Source organism: Phanerochaete carnosa (assembly GCF_000300595.1).
Source record: "Phanerochaete carnosa HHB-10118-sp unplaced genomic scaffold PHACAscaffold_3, whole genome shotgun sequence".
In the NCBI taxonomy this organism is placed as follows: Eukaryota; Fungi; Basidiomycota; class Agaricomycetes; order Polyporales; family Phanerochaetaceae; genus Phanerochaete; species Phanerochaete carnosa.
In genome coordinates, this window is record NW_006767630.1 from 2,853,068 (window position 1) to 2,868,657 (window position 15,590).

The 15,590-nt window shown below is 56.1% G+C and overlaps 4 protein-coding genes across 4 annotated transcripts; 3 read left to right on the forward strand and 1 right to left on the reverse strand.

Annotated features, from left to right (window-relative positions):
- The first annotated feature begins 282 nt into the window (after window positions 1-282).
- On the forward strand, window positions 283-1,564 carry PHACADRAFT_252592 (uncharacterized protein). The gene is made up of 5 exons (XM_007393595.1): window positions 283-435; window positions 500-594; window positions 651-771; window positions 829-980; window positions 1,032-1,564. Exons 1-5 carry the CDS (start codon window positions 331-333, stop codon window positions 1,240-1,242), a joined length of 684 nt encoding a protein of 227 aa, XP_007393657.1. The 5' UTR covers window positions 283-330; the 3' UTR covers window positions 1,243-1,564.
- Window positions 1,565-3,219: 1,655 nt separating this feature from the next.
- On the forward strand, window positions 3,220-4,892 carry PHACADRAFT_252595 (uncharacterized protein). The gene is made up of 9 exons (XM_007393596.1): window positions 3,220-3,528; window positions 3,584-3,638; window positions 3,689-3,741; window positions 3,797-3,813; window positions 3,868-4,189; window positions 4,248-4,265; window positions 4,315-4,387; window positions 4,438-4,593; window positions 4,648-4,892. The coding sequence occupies exons 1-9, from the start codon at window positions 3,228-3,230 to the stop codon at window positions 4,688-4,690; spliced, it is 1,038 nt and encodes a 345-aa protein (XP_007393658.1). The 5' UTR covers window positions 3,220-3,227; the 3' UTR covers window positions 4,691-4,892.
- A 149-nt stretch (window positions 4,893-5,041) lies between these two features.
- On the forward strand, window positions 5,042-10,562 carry PHACADRAFT_90445 (uncharacterized protein; the record flags this gene model as incomplete). The annotated part of the gene is made up of 6 exons (XM_007393597.1): window positions 5,042-5,866; window positions 5,924-6,155; window positions 6,213-6,710; window positions 6,764-6,870; window positions 6,919-9,322; window positions 9,364-10,562. The coding sequence occupies 6 exons, from the start codon at window positions 5,042-5,044 to the stop codon at window positions 10,560-10,562; spliced, it is 5,265 nt and encodes a 1,754-aa protein (XP_007393659.1).
- A 1,784-nt stretch (window positions 10,563-12,346) lies between these two features.
- On the reverse strand, window positions 12,347-12,759 carry PHACADRAFT_71603 (uncharacterized protein; the record flags this gene model as incomplete). The annotated part of the gene is made up of 2 exons (XM_007393598.1): window positions 12,347-12,493; window positions 12,547-12,759. Coding segments are annotated over 2 exons (360 nt in total), but the record flags the coding sequence as incomplete, so codon positions are not given.
- Between the last annotated feature and the right edge of the window lie 2,831 nt (window positions 12,760-15,590).

Below are 15,590 nucleotides of genomic sequence, written 5' to 3' on the forward strand. Positions count from 1 at the left end.
GAGGTTCAAGGTGCCAACAATTTCGCCTTGACGCGCATGTCGGTGCCTTCGCCATTAGTCACAGCGCTTTACGCGTTACGAGTCACAGTTATTGGCGCCAATCATAACACACATGATGGCGGAGCTACGTTGTGCATCTGTCCTGAATAGGAAACGATCGTCGGATCAGACGCCGGATTGGCGTAGCAAGGGAAGAGCGCGCGTGTCATCTTTTCCCCTCGTCGCAACCAAGTCTTGCTTGCCTTCTCCCCCTTCTCCCTCTCAGTCTTGGGCTTCTGAACCGCAGAGCTTTCTTGCTCTATAGTCATTCTTTGTACAGATATCACCGAAATGTTCACCACACTCGTTTCTGCTGGTGCCCTTCTCTCAGCCCTAGCCGTTCGTGGCGTCAGCGCTCAGGATGCCTTTACCATTGACACTCCCGTCATGACCCAGGCATGTACACTTTAAATTTCTGGCCTACACTACAACCTCTGACCACGACAATCTCGTACAATAGTGCCAGAGTGCGTTGATCACCTGGACCAGTGGTGCCCCACCTTTCGACCTCGTCGTCGTTCCTAGTGATGCTCCTTGTGACAGTGACAAGGTTCTGTACGTATACAGTCTGTTTTATGTCAAAGCCTGCGATGCTAAGTTTTTCTGTACAGCGCGGATCTCGGTGATCAACTACAGAATCAGTCTATCACTTGGAACGTCAACCTTCCCGCTGGCACTCAAGTGATGCTCTCCCTTGTCGATGCCAACGAGAACGAAGCCTGGAGCGGAACTGTGCGTATCTTACGTAGTAGCACGTATTTTTATGTCTAATTGTACTGTTCTCATTAGATCACCGTCGGAGGAAGCGATGACAGCTCGTGCCTTGCAGCTACCTCTTCGTCTTCTGTTGCTCCCTTGACATCTGCTAACGTCTCGGCTGTTGCATCCGGCGTTGCATCCTCTGCGGCACCCCCGATTCCGGCTGTCACTCCTGCTACAACGTGTGTATTTACCATGAATTTTTTGATCTTCTCCTCACTGTAGCTTCGCAGTCTGACCGTCCCCGCTGACTTCAGCATTCCTGCGGATTCTACTCCCACTGACACCGCGCCCGTCTCCGAGTCTTCTGAGCCCGCTGCTGTCCCTATCGGTGCCGCCAACGCTGGCGTCCTCCCCAACTCTAACAGTGCCTCCGTCGCACACAAGATTGGCGGCTCTTTCGTCGCTCTTGCCGCTGTCGCCGCCTTCTTCGTCTCCATGTAATCGACCACCTTATCACGATTATCGCCTGATGATACCCCTCTTCACGCTTTACGCGTCTTACGCAGATCAGGATCGTTGGATGCTGCAAATTTTTATTGTTTATATATTGTTCTGTGCTGGTCAATGCTTGGAACCTTGAAGGTCTGGATTTGTTCTCAGAGCTTTTGGCTTTCGCGATGCGAATAGTCTAATTGCTTAGTGCTGCTGCTGGTGTCAGTTGTTAGATGTCTTTAGTGCTTCGAAGCAAAGCGGCTTGGTTCTGTTCGCGCTGTAACTAGTTGTACCCGATAGCTACACGCGTATACCTGTTCAATAAACTCGCGCCACCTGCATGCTCGAGAAGATATGCTCGTCACGTAACAGCCCGGTGTTGCAGGCCACAACCAACTGTACGCGCACAGCTCGCCGATAGCTGGTGGCCATGGAGGACCTGACTTTCATCTATCGAGATCCGCTTGCTCGACTTTAGACAGGAGCCACGTCCGCGTATTCGATAATTGTGCAGTTGCGGGCCCACTAGCATTGCACACGAGCGCCGCGTCCTCAAAATTTTTTCAATCGGCCTTGTTTTGACTTTGAGAAGGCGCCGTTACTTCTTAAGAAGCTTAAGATCTGCCCGCCGGTCCAGCAGACGCTTCCTGTCAGCACTTTCGCAAGCATAGGCAAGCATTCGCTGGGAATACGTCCGCTTTTGGAGACACAGGGCGGTAAGCGCAATTTTTCTAAGAGAATCTGGACAAAAGCGGTCAAATAGGACCCGATTTTTCCTCGATTGTACGCCGAGGCAAATTGAGGAGAAAACTGCTGTAAAACAACACGGCAACTGGATGCCTTTCCACAGGGTTTTTTCAGATTCCAGAATATAGTGCGGAGTGTAAACTACAATCTAGGGTCTAATGGTACCTATCTATAAAACCACAGCAACCAAGAGTGAAGAAACAGAATATTTCGCTTCGTAAGCGGAGTTCGAAAGTGCGACTGCGGGCTGATACACTCGAGCGGACGCGTTCGCTCTGTGTATCGCTGATAGACCCTAACTTAACACTGCTCTGGCAGCAGTTGGAAGATGAGCACAAATCTGCTGCCAATGAAGTGCTCCAAGGGGCCGTTTTTGGGGCAGCATCACTCTTGGTCACCGGACGATCACGCCGTATACATTGAACGTCGACGAGCTCACCACATACCTACCTCGGTCCCGATTTCACCCGAAGGCCAGACAGGCAATACCATATGTTCCATTTATAATATCACTGTACACATTTAGCAAGACGGAGGGCGGCGTAAGTGGGGCAGCAAGTGCAACGACGCATGCGGAGTTTGAAATCACGTCTATAAACGTAGAATCTGGTCTGGGGGGTCCGACCCCCCTTCCAGAGTTCGGGTCTGTAAACGCAGCTGTTTAGACCGAAACAGTGGTAAGTAAGATCTGCCGTGATGCCGTGTCCGATTTATTCTGAAATCTAGTCTACAAAGCTCTGTAGACGGCTGTGGAAAGGCATCCACTGGTGGAAAGCTGAATTTTGTCTTTTGGTTTTTCCCAGATGAAAACCGGAGAAACCCAGGTCCTTGTTATATCAGTTTTTGATCGATCTTGCACGGCAAGGACAAAACCGCGCTTTCCATCCAGTGATAGAAGGATGCGGGGGCAAGATTTCTAAGCGGACGGGCGTCTCATGTCCATGTTAGCTGCTTTCTAGCAGCCGAAAAATTCAAACTCAGGCTATGCCAGATTACGATCCTACGACGAATGAGCAACCTGTAGCGCCTATATGTCCGTACCTACGATGCGCTATTCATTGGTGAACTCTGGTGCACTTGTTTAAGGCGCGCTCACAATCCTACAAGTATACAAGAATGTGGCAATCATGTTTCGGACACACCCAGGCCGGAGCCGGAGGCACGACTTCTTCGATCTGATTCCCTGGCAGTATATATGCTGACAGCGTGGACATGAAGATTCAATATCACACTTGCCCCAGCACATCATGGCCCCGTCAACGTACACACGCATTACCCTGCAAGAGCGGCCCACGGGCGACATCACGCCCAAGACCTTCCGTGTTGAAAAGGTACCGTTCGACCTGAAGCCGAAGCAGAACGAGGTGCTCGTGAAGACGCTGTACTTGTCGCTGGACCCGGCGCAGCGCACGTGGATAAATACTAGCGGAGGCTACATGGAACCTGTCAAGATTGGCGACGTTATGCGCAGTGGCGGTCTAGGTGTTGTGGTTGAGGCGGGCCCGGGGAGCCAGCTGAAAGTCGGGGATATAGTCGATGGCTTCCTAGGTTGTGGCGCCTGCTTGCATTACTCAAGTTATATTACTGAAAAGCCGATACGCAGGTTGGAGGGACTACGGTATCCACGCGCACGAACATAAGACCGTGCGAAAAGTCGAGTATGTAATCTCGAATCCAAACTTTGTCACACACTGACAGCCACTCCTAGGGTTCCTCAAGGTTGTGAGCTAATTGACCTGTTGGGCCCTCTGGGATTAACGGGTACGTGGCGAGTCTGCACGAAAGTTAAATGCATGATTATGACAAAACGCTTCAGGTCTCACCGCCTACTTTGTGAGTAGCGCCGTGTGACACGTTCGGCTCCGTCTGATCCGCAATCATTGATAGGGTCTGTTCGATGTTGGCAAAATCAAGGCTGGCGAGACGTTGGTTGTTTCTGGTGCTGCAGGAGCCACAGGCTCTGTGGTCTGCCAGCTTGGCAAGAAGGTCGGAGCCAAGGTTATCGCCATCGCAGGTTCCAAGGAGAAGTGTGACTGGCTCGAGAAAGACCTTGGCGTCGACAAGGCTATCAACTACAAGAGCCCAACCTTCCGGAAGGACTTCGTCGAGGCCGTTGGGTACTTGGATGTATATTTTGACAATGTCGGAGGCGATATCCTCGATTTGGCTCTCAGAAGGCTGAATCAGGGTGCACGGGTCGCGCTTTGTGGTATGTGTCCGTTCAAGCTGGCTTTTCAGTGGCCGACAGAGCCTAATTCTTTGCATAGGAGGAATCGCAGCTTATAGTAGGTCATTCCAGTCGTGATATGTACCGCTTTCATTAATCGATTACAGACTCACCACCAAAGGGCATTACCGAATACCTCAACCTCATTGCCAAGAGAGCCGTCATCGAGGGCTTCCTGGTGCAAGTGTCAGAACGTTGTTGTATTTGTCTCACGCTGATGTGAATCTCAGCCTTGACTACGCGCACCGCTGGACACAAGCACGACAGGAGCTGTCTAAGATGATTCAAGAAGGAACACTGAAGCGACAGTTCCACGTCGTCGAAGGAATCGAGAAGTGTCCGGAGGCGCTACCACTGCTCTTCTCTGGAGGCAACGCCGGGAAGCTGTGCGTCTTTGTGTTTGCTATTTTGACACACTATGCTCACTCTTAGTATGCCAGAATCGTCAAAGTCACGGACGAACAGACTTTAGCAAAGCTGTAGAGTGCGTAGAACACGTCGTGGAAAGCCGCGCTGCCAGGTGTCGGCTGTGCGTTGATAGCGTCTGGTAGTACGCGGACCCGACATGTCGTACATGGTCTGATCGGCACGGTGGAAAACGTAACGTCTAGCTATATCGCGTGGAAGCCGAATGTAATCTACGGATGGTTCATAACGTTATAACATGATTTGGAGTGTTGTGTGTTCCCTATTATTTGGACGAGCCTCCTGAGTCGGGTTCGCGCCCGCTGTGATCAACAGACATCAAACGCTGCCAATTCCGTCATGGACGGAAACTCATTCATGACTTTGACTGCCTTCTCTTGACCGGGACCTTTCGTGCTCCCATCCCGTATGTCATCGATCTCACCGAGCAGCAGTCCCAGGTGGGACTACAGGAATTCAGGCTTCGTTTCTCCCTCACAACTCCAACTCTTAAAGCAGCAGGAATTCGAGCTGCAACAGCAGCGGCTTCAGCAGCAACAACAGCATCAAGATCACGAACCCTTTCCAGCACAGAACGGGCAGCACACGTCAGCTGCGCACGCAGAAGCTCCACAGCAGCCGGGTATGTTCAGGACCACCAGCCGGCCACCGCAAGACGCTCCAGCGCCGACGCACGGTACGCAACACACCCACTCGCGTACCCACTCGGCGTTCTCGTTCTTCAAGAGCAAGAACCATCAGTCTACTCCCTCCACTGTCTCGTTATCCCCTCAATCCGCCGGTGAGTTGGGTGAGCTGCGAAATGGCGCGGCACAGCAACCTGCGCCGTCCGCTTCGTCCACCGCCCCCATGTCGCCCGCTATGCCCGGGCCTTCGAGTAGAGAACAACCACCGCAGACACCCAATCAACCTTTGAACAATTCATCAGCTCCTGTGCGAACGTCGATAGCTGGTCCGCCAGGACCTGCACCGCTTCCACCGTTACATCCCGAGATACGATCCATTGTGCAGCTCACGGCCGCACATGGAAGCAAGATTTACTTCTCAGGACCTCTGATTCGACGCTTTGACCGTCAGCCAGATGGCCAGAGGCCGACCAAAGACGAAGGATGGCGCGAGGTCTGGGCGCAACTGGGGGGCACGATCTTGAGCTTGTGGGACATGAAGGAGATTGAGGAAGCAAGCAAGGAGGGTAGACAAGCTCCCCCAAGCTATTTGAATGTCACAGACGCAGTAAGTAACAGAGTTACTGATATCTAAGCCATGTTGTTGAACGGACATTCTCTCAAGTTCGTGCAAGTACTCGGTTCTGTGACCATGCCCGCCACGTCCACCTCCGCGGCGCAGAAGTACACCAACGTGCTGACTCTGAACACCGCTGGGTCGAATTTACTGCTCTTCGCATGTCCCTCCACTCAAGCCCTCCTCTCATGGGCGGCCGCACTACGTCTCGCAGCCTGGGAGAAATCACGGCTAGAGGAGATTTATAGCGCCCACTTGATCAGAATCACGCTCAACGACGGTCAGTGCCAGCCTAGATGTCAGACAGATCGCTGTGTGTTGACATTATGCGTCACAGGCCGAGACATGCACACGCCGCTCCGCGACGGCCGCATGGAAGGCTGGATACGAATTCGCGTAGCAGGACAGACCGACTGGAAACTCCTCTGGATGGTCATCTCAGCAGGCGCGCACAGTAGTGATGCTGGCGTTGTAGAACTGCGCTCCCCGTCCCCCACCGTTCTCCGCAAGAAGCGCATCTCGTCGCTGTTCTCGCGCGACCAGAGCCCTCCACGGGTCCCTGCGCCCGCAAGGCCGATGCTACAGCTATTCATGTCAAACAAGCCGAAGGACAGGAGGGAGGCGGTCTTGACGGTGCGCGACGTCTCGCAGGCGTTTGCAGTATATCCGGAGCGACCGGAGTTGATTAGCCGGAGCACGCTACTTAAGATCGAAGGTATGCTTGGTGATGAAGAGGTTGCTGGAGCCATGCGAAACAGAGAAGGGTGGCTTTTGGTTATGCCGGAACTTAAAGGCAATGGTGCGCGGGCTTCGGAGATGCTCAAATGGCTGATTGGTAAGTGAAATTTCGTCGTAACAGGCCTTGCCGTTACTCATGCGTACGCGCAGCAATTCATGACGCATTCGAATTATATGGACGACCTCAAATGTACAGCTGGGATCCAAGAGATCCCGGATCCATGATGTTCGCGTATCCCATCGGCCCGCACAAGGATGTGAGTTAGCCAAATCACTGGTGTTTCTCAAGGTTAATAGCTCCTTAGCTTTTATTCCTGGACCGTGAACTTGCTGAAAACCTTGATCCACGAGACGACCGGACGTCCTCCGCTCGGGCTCAGCTGCGGCATATCCTGTGGGATCGCATGCGTGGTAGCCCTGACCAGTCCCAATCACCCGCAACGGGTGCGCCTACACTTCCACCTCTTCCAGATATTACGCTTATGGGTGACATCAAAAACGAGGGTCAGATTCTCGTTGAGCGTAAGAGCGAAGAGCAGCAGTACGCTGCTGCGGGTAGCTCTCAGCAAGCTTCTGTGTCTGGCGGACCACTGCAACTACCTCCACTTCAGTTCGAGATGTCTCGGGACCATGACCTGCCGGACATTCCTCCACAACTGCCTCGCCCACTTACGCCTATCACCGAGAGGAGCGACCCGCGACATAGTCGTTCTGGCTCCGGAGAGGGTGCAGCTGCACAGCCGAACTCGAACGGGCAAGTTAACGGCTCACTCGATCACCCTCAAGAGGAAATCAAACCCATAACTTCGTTCTTTGGGGAGCCGCTGGTAAGCAGTCCCGTAGCATCCAGCCCTCCACCGACCATTCAGCAATTTGACTTCCGCAAGCGACAAAGCGAAGATTCTTTCACAGCTGGATCACCTTCTCGCCCCGACTCCAAGCTTACTTCGTTCACTCCCCCAAAGCAACCTACTTCACCGTCTGCGGTTCATACGAAGTTCGAGTCCAACTCGTCTCACAGTCAAAGCACGGAACATGGCAGACAGTCTCCAGCATCATTAGTACAACAACGTCAGTTCACTATAACGCCTCCGCCGCCCATTCAAGCCGCTGCAAAGCCTTCTTCACGCCCAGCATCTCCTCGCCCCTCGATTCCTGCCTCTCAACAGTCTCTGTTCGAATCTCAAAATGCGCCGCCTTCGCCCCAGTTCTCAGTACTGACTTCTCCACACTCTCTCGCAGACCCTCAGTCCCCTGTCTCCCCCATTACTATGCGTCGAGGATCCAGGATGTCCCTCATGCAGGATGTCTTCCCTTCACCTACGAATACCGGCCAGCCCCGTCCTTCGACACCTATCTCTGCTGGTATGCAGTCTTCCTTCAGCACCCCTACCTCCCAGCTTGCCAAATCCGTTCGTGTTCCACCTTCCCCGCCGTCTCCGACGCCTCAAGCTGCGCCAATGGAGCAGACGCCTTCGGCTGCTAGTTCGACGGCACCGGAGCCTCCATCCAAAGATGAGTCTTCACCTGAGATTTTACGCGAAGCAGGCGCACTATACTACATGCGGCTCGAGCGAGGTGAAGTTGGCCCTCGCCGTCAGTTGCCTCCGCCTCCTTCGGAAGAGAAGGACGAGACAACGTCCAGCGAGAGTGGCTCCGCGTACAGCCCTACGCCGGCAGCCACCGCTCGTAGTCAAGGGAGCTGGGGTCCATCTCGTGTAACGAGTCCGACTGCGACCAGTCCGGCAATCGGCTCTGTTTCGACAGCGAGCACTTCGTACTTCCCTCCCCAGCCTCAGCCGCAGGTCCAGAGTCGGGGCGGAAGTTCCTCCGGGCATAGCACAGCCAAGCCCGGCGGTGCCCGAGCGATCCCCAGTCCAGACCCCGGCGCTAGGGCGTCCAGAAGGCCGTCCGGTGCACGTGATCTTCCCATCAGTAAAACCATTGCGGCTGCCCAACGCGAGCTTCAACACTCGACTCCCCTTCCTCCTTCCGACATCGACGAGGACGACGAAGACAATATGAGTGACGATGACCGCACCTCTGAGGAACGTGGCCCTCGCCTCCTCCCGCCCCGCCTCGCAAAGGCCGAGGCCGAGAGCATGCATGGCAACCAGCATGACGCTGCAGACATGCTCGCCGCACTTTCGTTCCTCGAACGCGAGGAAGCGCCTATGCAGCCGCAACCGAAGCTGACACAGTCGCCGCCGCCAATCTCGCCCGTCCCGCCGGCCCAACACCTCGCCGAGCCGCGTGCGACATCGCCGACACCCTCGATCCGTTCATCGTTTGTTCCCTCGCGAAAGGCCGAGGAACGCAAGGCGAAATCGCAAGCGCAACAGGCTGCTCACGACGCCGCGGTTCATCAACCGGGTCGCGCGAATGGTCGTCGTCAGAAGAAAGCTCGGGATGCTGGTGCTTGGGGGGAGAGCAGTGAGGAGGAGGAAGAGGAGGAGGACGAGGAGGACGAAGATGCGGACTCGGACTCAGATAACCGGCCGCCAGCGAGGGGTGGAAGGATGGGCCAGCGCGGGTTCGGATCGCCGCATCGGTCCATGCAGCCGGCAGAGCATGGTGTGTCCCCTGGTGCACATCCTCAAGAGGGCAGCCCATCACAACCGCGACGTCCACGAGACCTTCCACAGGTGCCAGGTCAAGGGCAAGGATATCCTCCGATGGGCCCTGGTTTGTCACCAATGGGTAAGTGCTGTGCTCCTCTATGGCTACTTCGCTCATTTCGTTTTCAACAGCGTCAGAAGACCATCTCGCTCCCCAGCCTCGCCGCTTTGTGTCGGATCAGTTTTCTGAAGGCGCAAGACGGTCGTTCTACCCCGACACACAACGCCACCAACCTTCTCCCCAGCCTCAGTTCCGCCCACAGACCGAGTACATTCAGCCGGGGGCTGCTCGTCAGAACATGTGGAGCCAAGTCCTCGAGCGAGATCCCGCCGCCGCCAATCCCGAACCTAGCCGCGATACCTTCATCCAAATGGAAAATCCATCACACACAATGACCAAGGCGTTCGCCCCGCACGGCCTCCTCTCCGCCGGTCTCCAAGACAAGCAGGATCGATCAGCAAAGCGGCAAGAGGAACTTGCGCGAGAGACTGGTGCATCGCTTATCAATGTACCCAATAAGCCGCCGCCACCGCAGACTGGTCTTCTTGGCGCCGTCACGGCCCACGAGCGAGAACGGAAGCGTGAGGGTGGCCTGGGCGCGACACTCACGGAACGGGAACGGGAACGGCGTCTGGCAGAGGAGAGACAGCGCAAGCTCGACGAGTTCCAGCGCATGCAGCTTGACCAAATGCAACAAGGCGGCTCAATTTACGGTGGCATGGGCGTGCCGCAACAATTCACGGGCTACAATCCGATGATGATGATGGGCATGAACCCGATGATGGCTGGCGGCTGGGGCTACCCTGGCATGATGAACCCACAACACATGTTCGCGGCACAACAGGCGGCCCAGGCGTACCAGCAGGCCATGGCTGTGTTGTCGACGGCGGGCTCGCAGGCTGTCGGAGAGAACGGTCAGGTGCCGCCACAGATGAACCCGATGATGACCGGCGGGATGTCGTTCGACCCTCGCATGTCGATGATGGGCATGCCAATGATGACGCCCCAGATGACGGGTATGGGCATGGGCATGGGCGGCATGGGTACGCCTCCAATAGGACCTATGGGCCCAATGGGTATGGGCATGGGAACTGGTATGGGCATGGGCATGGGTGGAATGACCCCGCAAATGACGGGCGCGTCCGCCTTCGACATTCGACTCCCTCCCGGTAACGAAGGCGGCCTGCGCCCGGCCGGCGAGGCAGCCGGTTCGCGCCCTTACTCTCAAAACGCCTCTACCAACGGCTCTCCCGCAACTGCCGCTCGGCAATTCGACGCGAACGTGAATGGCGAGGAGGCTGCCAAGAAACCACCTGCGAACGTGCAGTAAGGCACGTGTCTGGATCACTTTTCCTGTAACACACACTTTCGTTTTGTTCTTGTTCGTTCATCATTTCGTCGGCTTGTTGTTCTCGATCGCTTGGTACCACACGGACACTCGTTTTTAGATACCGTCTTTTCCTGCAACCCTCGCATCGTTCCCTAGTCTCTCTACGTATTCGTTTCGCACACTCGCTCTATCGTACTACATATTGATATACAATCTCAATCAATTTATGTCACATTATGCACATACAGGCTGATCTTTACTGGACCGCCTGTGCTTTGACCATCTCGTGGCGTCTTATGGCAATATTAGGCCGTTGTAGACTCGTACAGTTTTCCTTAACTGTTCGCCACCTGGGTAGCAATACAACGTTTCTGAGCTCTAAGCTTCACATAACTGTAGCTAGTGGTGCATCGTTAGCGTAAGATATGTGATGCACGCCGTCAGTCCGGCGGTTAGTACGATACAGGGCAACGACGCAGCCGCAGTACAGTACAGTAGAACGTAAGCAATAAATGGCTGGCAGGAAGCACTGACATCCAGATTTTAGAGTATGATACATAAAGCACAAGATAAAAAACGAGCATTGTAGCGTTGCACATTAGTTGTAGATTAACAAAGGATCGATGAAAAAGCACTTGCGTATGTAAACAAGAAAATATGGGCGGTGTATCGCAGTATGTACGGGGAACATGAGCACTGGGAGGGGGTTTCGCGAGGAATATGGCAAAGCACAGTAAAACACAGCTGAGCATGCGTAAGCAAGAAAGAGCGTTCGACAGCGCAAGGCGCAAGAGACAAACGTGAGGTTGCATAGACGATGGATGAGATCAAGTGTGTCCGTATTTGGAGATGCCACGAGATGAATTTTAAGCTTCGTCTTCAGATTCGCTGGACACAGGCTCACGTCCCGCAGAGGCGTACACAGAGCCGCGCGAGTCCCTATAGTCGGCACGCTTGGCGCGGACACGCGCAGAGCGGCGGACGCCTTCAGGCTGTTTGTCGCCGGACTGCTCGCGAACGCTCGACTCGGGCGGTTGCGCAGGCAGGACGTCACCAGGGCCGGGGATGGAGAACGTCGCAGCCGACGACGGGCCAGCGGCGGGCGGCACGGGACCGAGCATGTTGCTCGCGAGCATACTGCGCGCGGGCTGCTTCCCGTGGGGCAGGGGCGACGGCGCACCGTACGGCGCCCAGTTCATGCGTGGCGACGGCGCGGGGTGCCCGGGGTGCGGCGGGATCGGGAAGTGGGCGGGCGAGAGGTACGGAGAGCGCACCCTGACGCGTGGGGTGCGCGAGTTCGGGCGCGTGCGGCCCTCGCCAACGACGTGCCCGCCCTCGGGCTGCGGGTCGCGCAAGAGCGGGTCGATGTGCGCGTCGTCGAGCTGCGCGGCGACCGCCGATGAGGAGTCGCCTGAGCCACCGGGGACAGGCGTGCCAGGTGGCATGGGCGCGGTGGTGATATGTGGGGTGTTGACGAGGTGCATGAGGCTCCCTCTGTCGTTTTTCTTTGACCAGAGCTCTGGTGGAAGCCCGCCGCGGGGAGCGCTCATCGGGCGCTTAATCGACACGGGTGGCGGAGGAGGAGGCATGGCGCCGGCGGCTGCAGCTGGATCCTCTGGAGCCTGGTGTGTAGAGCTCTGGGAAGCCCGAGCTGTCCGAGCCGCCGGAGTGGCTCTGGCGTTCTGAGCCTGTGGGCGCTCCTCTGGCTCCTCAGAGGACCCACTGATACTCCCTCGCTGTCTCTCCGACTCTTCCTCAGCCAGCCTCCGTAGCTCGGCTTTGGTCTTTTTCTTATTTCGCTTCCGCTGTCGCTTGTTGCCCTCTCCCTGAGAGTAATCAACCACCCAGAAGTGACCCTTGCCAGGCTCAGATATAGGACGGGGCACAAGGCGGAAACACTTATTAAGTGACAGGTTGTGACGAATAGAACCCTGTGCGGTGGTATAAGAGGATGAGCTATCCAGACGCATATATTAGCACAGACCTGCCACGCCTTGTCCGTGGTCGCCCTGTACCACTTGAAGCGGTTCTCGATTGCAGCATAAATCTCCTGCAAGGTCAATCGCTTGTTTGGGCTCCCATAAATTGCGAGCTTGATGAGAGTAGGGTAGGACCAGCTAGGTCTCTCCTCGTCTTCCGGGTCCTCCAGCGTATCCAAGCTGATCTCTGCGTCTTCGCCGAGACCCAGCAGCTCGCGCAGGGCTGGGCCAGCGTCGGGGATCTCAGGTGTCTCGACTTCGAAGTCCGGCACTCGGGGGTTCCGTTGCGAGGCTTGTACTGGAGACTGTTCGGGAGCGGGTGACGGTGACAATGGTGGCTCGGAGGCACGTTGGCTTTGCGCGTCTGAGACACTCTTTGTAGAAATCGACGGGCTTAGGATACTAGAAGCCTGTGTCGGGGTGTCGGCTTGGCTCTGAGACTGAAGTTGTCCGGGGGACTGAGCTGCAGCTTGAGGAGTAACTGCTCGCGTAAGGCCAGCAGGGTCGCGAATCGGAGGGTGCGGAGGTGGTGGCGGCGGCGGCGGCGGAGCATTGTGTGGTAATGTTGCCTTCAAATGAGCCTGTAGAGCCGCATTGGGATGCAGAGTAACAGGCCTGACGTTGGTGCGAAAGAACATCGACTCGGCGGGGCCGGTAGGTGCAATGGCGGAGGGAGATATGCGCATATCCAAGTTCATCACGTGTGGTAGGTCAGACGTCTTGACGTTCGGCCCTGGATAGTTATGCGTGCGAGGACGGTAGTACGAACCGCCTCCTCCCCCTCGCGAAGGTAATTGCGGCAAGTGGTTGCTGTGTTCGAGCCCGATTCTGCGCCCGCTTGCGTCATACGCAGGATAGCGCATGCGGCTAATGTCTGCGACCGACCTGAGTAGAAACTGAGCCGGCGCAGGCTGTTGTTCCGACGGCTGAGCAATTTCTGGCTCATCCACACTCATGCCAGACACCGATCGCTGTCGTTGATCTCGTGTGCCACTGCCGCCATCGCTTGGTCCTGAGTCTCGCCCCCTTGTTGCAAAAAGAGATGATCCATCATCCGAGTGGCCCATCACCTCGTCCTCTCCGTTTCCCTTCCCACCCCCATCTGCTGACCTGCCCGGCCCTCTGCTGCTTCCCTCTTCGAACTCATCCTGTGAGATCGCTCAATAACTCGAAAGTGACATCGACATCGGGACACGAGGCGCATACCTGCGATGCGGCGGATCCGCGACGCGCCACAGGGTGCGAGGAACGAGGCGCAAGTCCCTGGGAGGTCAATGCATCGTCCAGCGGGTCGAACGGGCGATCCCGAGGTGGCGGGCGGGGAGTAGGCGCGTCTGCCGGGGGCGAGAACTCTTCCGGATGGTTCAGATGTGTGCCGAGCTGGCCGTGGCGTGGCCGAATTTCTGGCATCGGTGGTGGAAGCGGAGGCCCGCCAGGGACGTCAGGCGACGGTGTAACGTCGACGGGCATGCCGTGCTCCCTGGAGCGCGTACCCCTCGGGATCGTGGCATGGATGTCATGCTGATTGGGCTGCTGTGCCGGGGGATTGAGAGATGGCGCGTGATGGAGATGTGCCAGTCGCCGCGCTCGGTTCAGAGGGCCGGTCGGGGCTGGAGGCGGGCATGCGTGAGTAGGGCGGCGAGAAGGACCCACAGAGCCAAAGTGAATATTCACAGAGGCTGCAAAATGAGCACCGGACGATGCGCCGGGGGTGGGAATCAGGCAGCAAGCGAACGGCTGGAAAATTCAACTTAAGTATCTGTATGCTCTTGTGGGTCCACATACAGATGCCAAATGTAGTCACCCAGACGCTCCCTAGCCGAGCTGCTGCAGCCTTGTTCTTCACCGCCATCTGGTCTCGTCAGGGAGGTGCGCACCGACTTCGACGTTGTGCTTAAAACACTGCATGGAGAGACCGCACATAGTGGCCTCAACAGGGCCTCTAGACGCTCGAACGCCACGGCGGCGCATGCTCTACACAAAACGCAGTGAGTACAGGTCGAGCAGAGTTGCCCGCTAGAGTTTAAGTCATACTCCGTCCGCGGAAGGCGCGAGGTTCGCGGAAGTAGTTCTCAAGATGGTAGGTCCGACCTAGTCGGCGCCGCCCAGGTAATACTTCCGGCCAACCACGGTCCACCACCGTCCCCTCAGCTCATAACGGATGCACGCATGCCAAAATCAAACGCGGCAATCGTACCATGGATCTGAGTTTTCTGCGCCTCAAACGACCGGCGTGAGGAATCTGCGCAGCGGCAGCCCCTGACCATGGATAGAAAGGCGGCGTACCAGGTCGATATCTACTCATGGAAAGCCCTCACCCTCTCCAGATCCGCCAACATAAGCACGCCACCCCCGTCCCTGCCCCGCCGAGCTTGTCGCTCACATCTCTACCACTGGACTGAGCAACAAACCCTCACCAGCCGTCTCCTTGCATCATTGAGTCACTGGATATCATTTGCTATTCGGTTTGGCTAGAACCTTCTTGCTCGACAGAATTGCCGCACAGCAGTCCTGTGTGCAGGACCCGACCGAGCACTCCCGGGGGCACGCTCAACGGTGTCTTATGAACACCTGGGTTCATGTACTTCGAGACGATGAGTGGCGTTATCGATTTTGTTCCTATGTGTTGTGGTCATGGTGTGCTCTTGGATATCGTCATGGCGAGGATACGCTCCCGAGTTGGCGTCGCGGCCGGGCACGAATTGTGAGTCGTCGGGTGACGCGTGGATAGCTGAAGCCACCCGAGAGACAGATGGTCTGGAATCGGCGATTACTTTGTGCTTCCCGATGTTTCAATGTAGGCTTTCAGTCAGGGCAGGCGGAAGAGAATCGCAGAAATTGTGGCTCTGTATAAAGCAGGTGGGTGGAAGGAGCAAGAAGTGCGCCCGCCGCATGAAGTGCCGACAATCGAATCTGCGATTAATCGCTCCTCGTGAACCCCTCCCAAGTACCACCCATGCCGGCCTTAGCTACTATGCATATGGGCCGGACCTATCGTCTAATTTACGATTGGTGTGTTCTATTAATCGCATACTATTTCCAAGCAGTA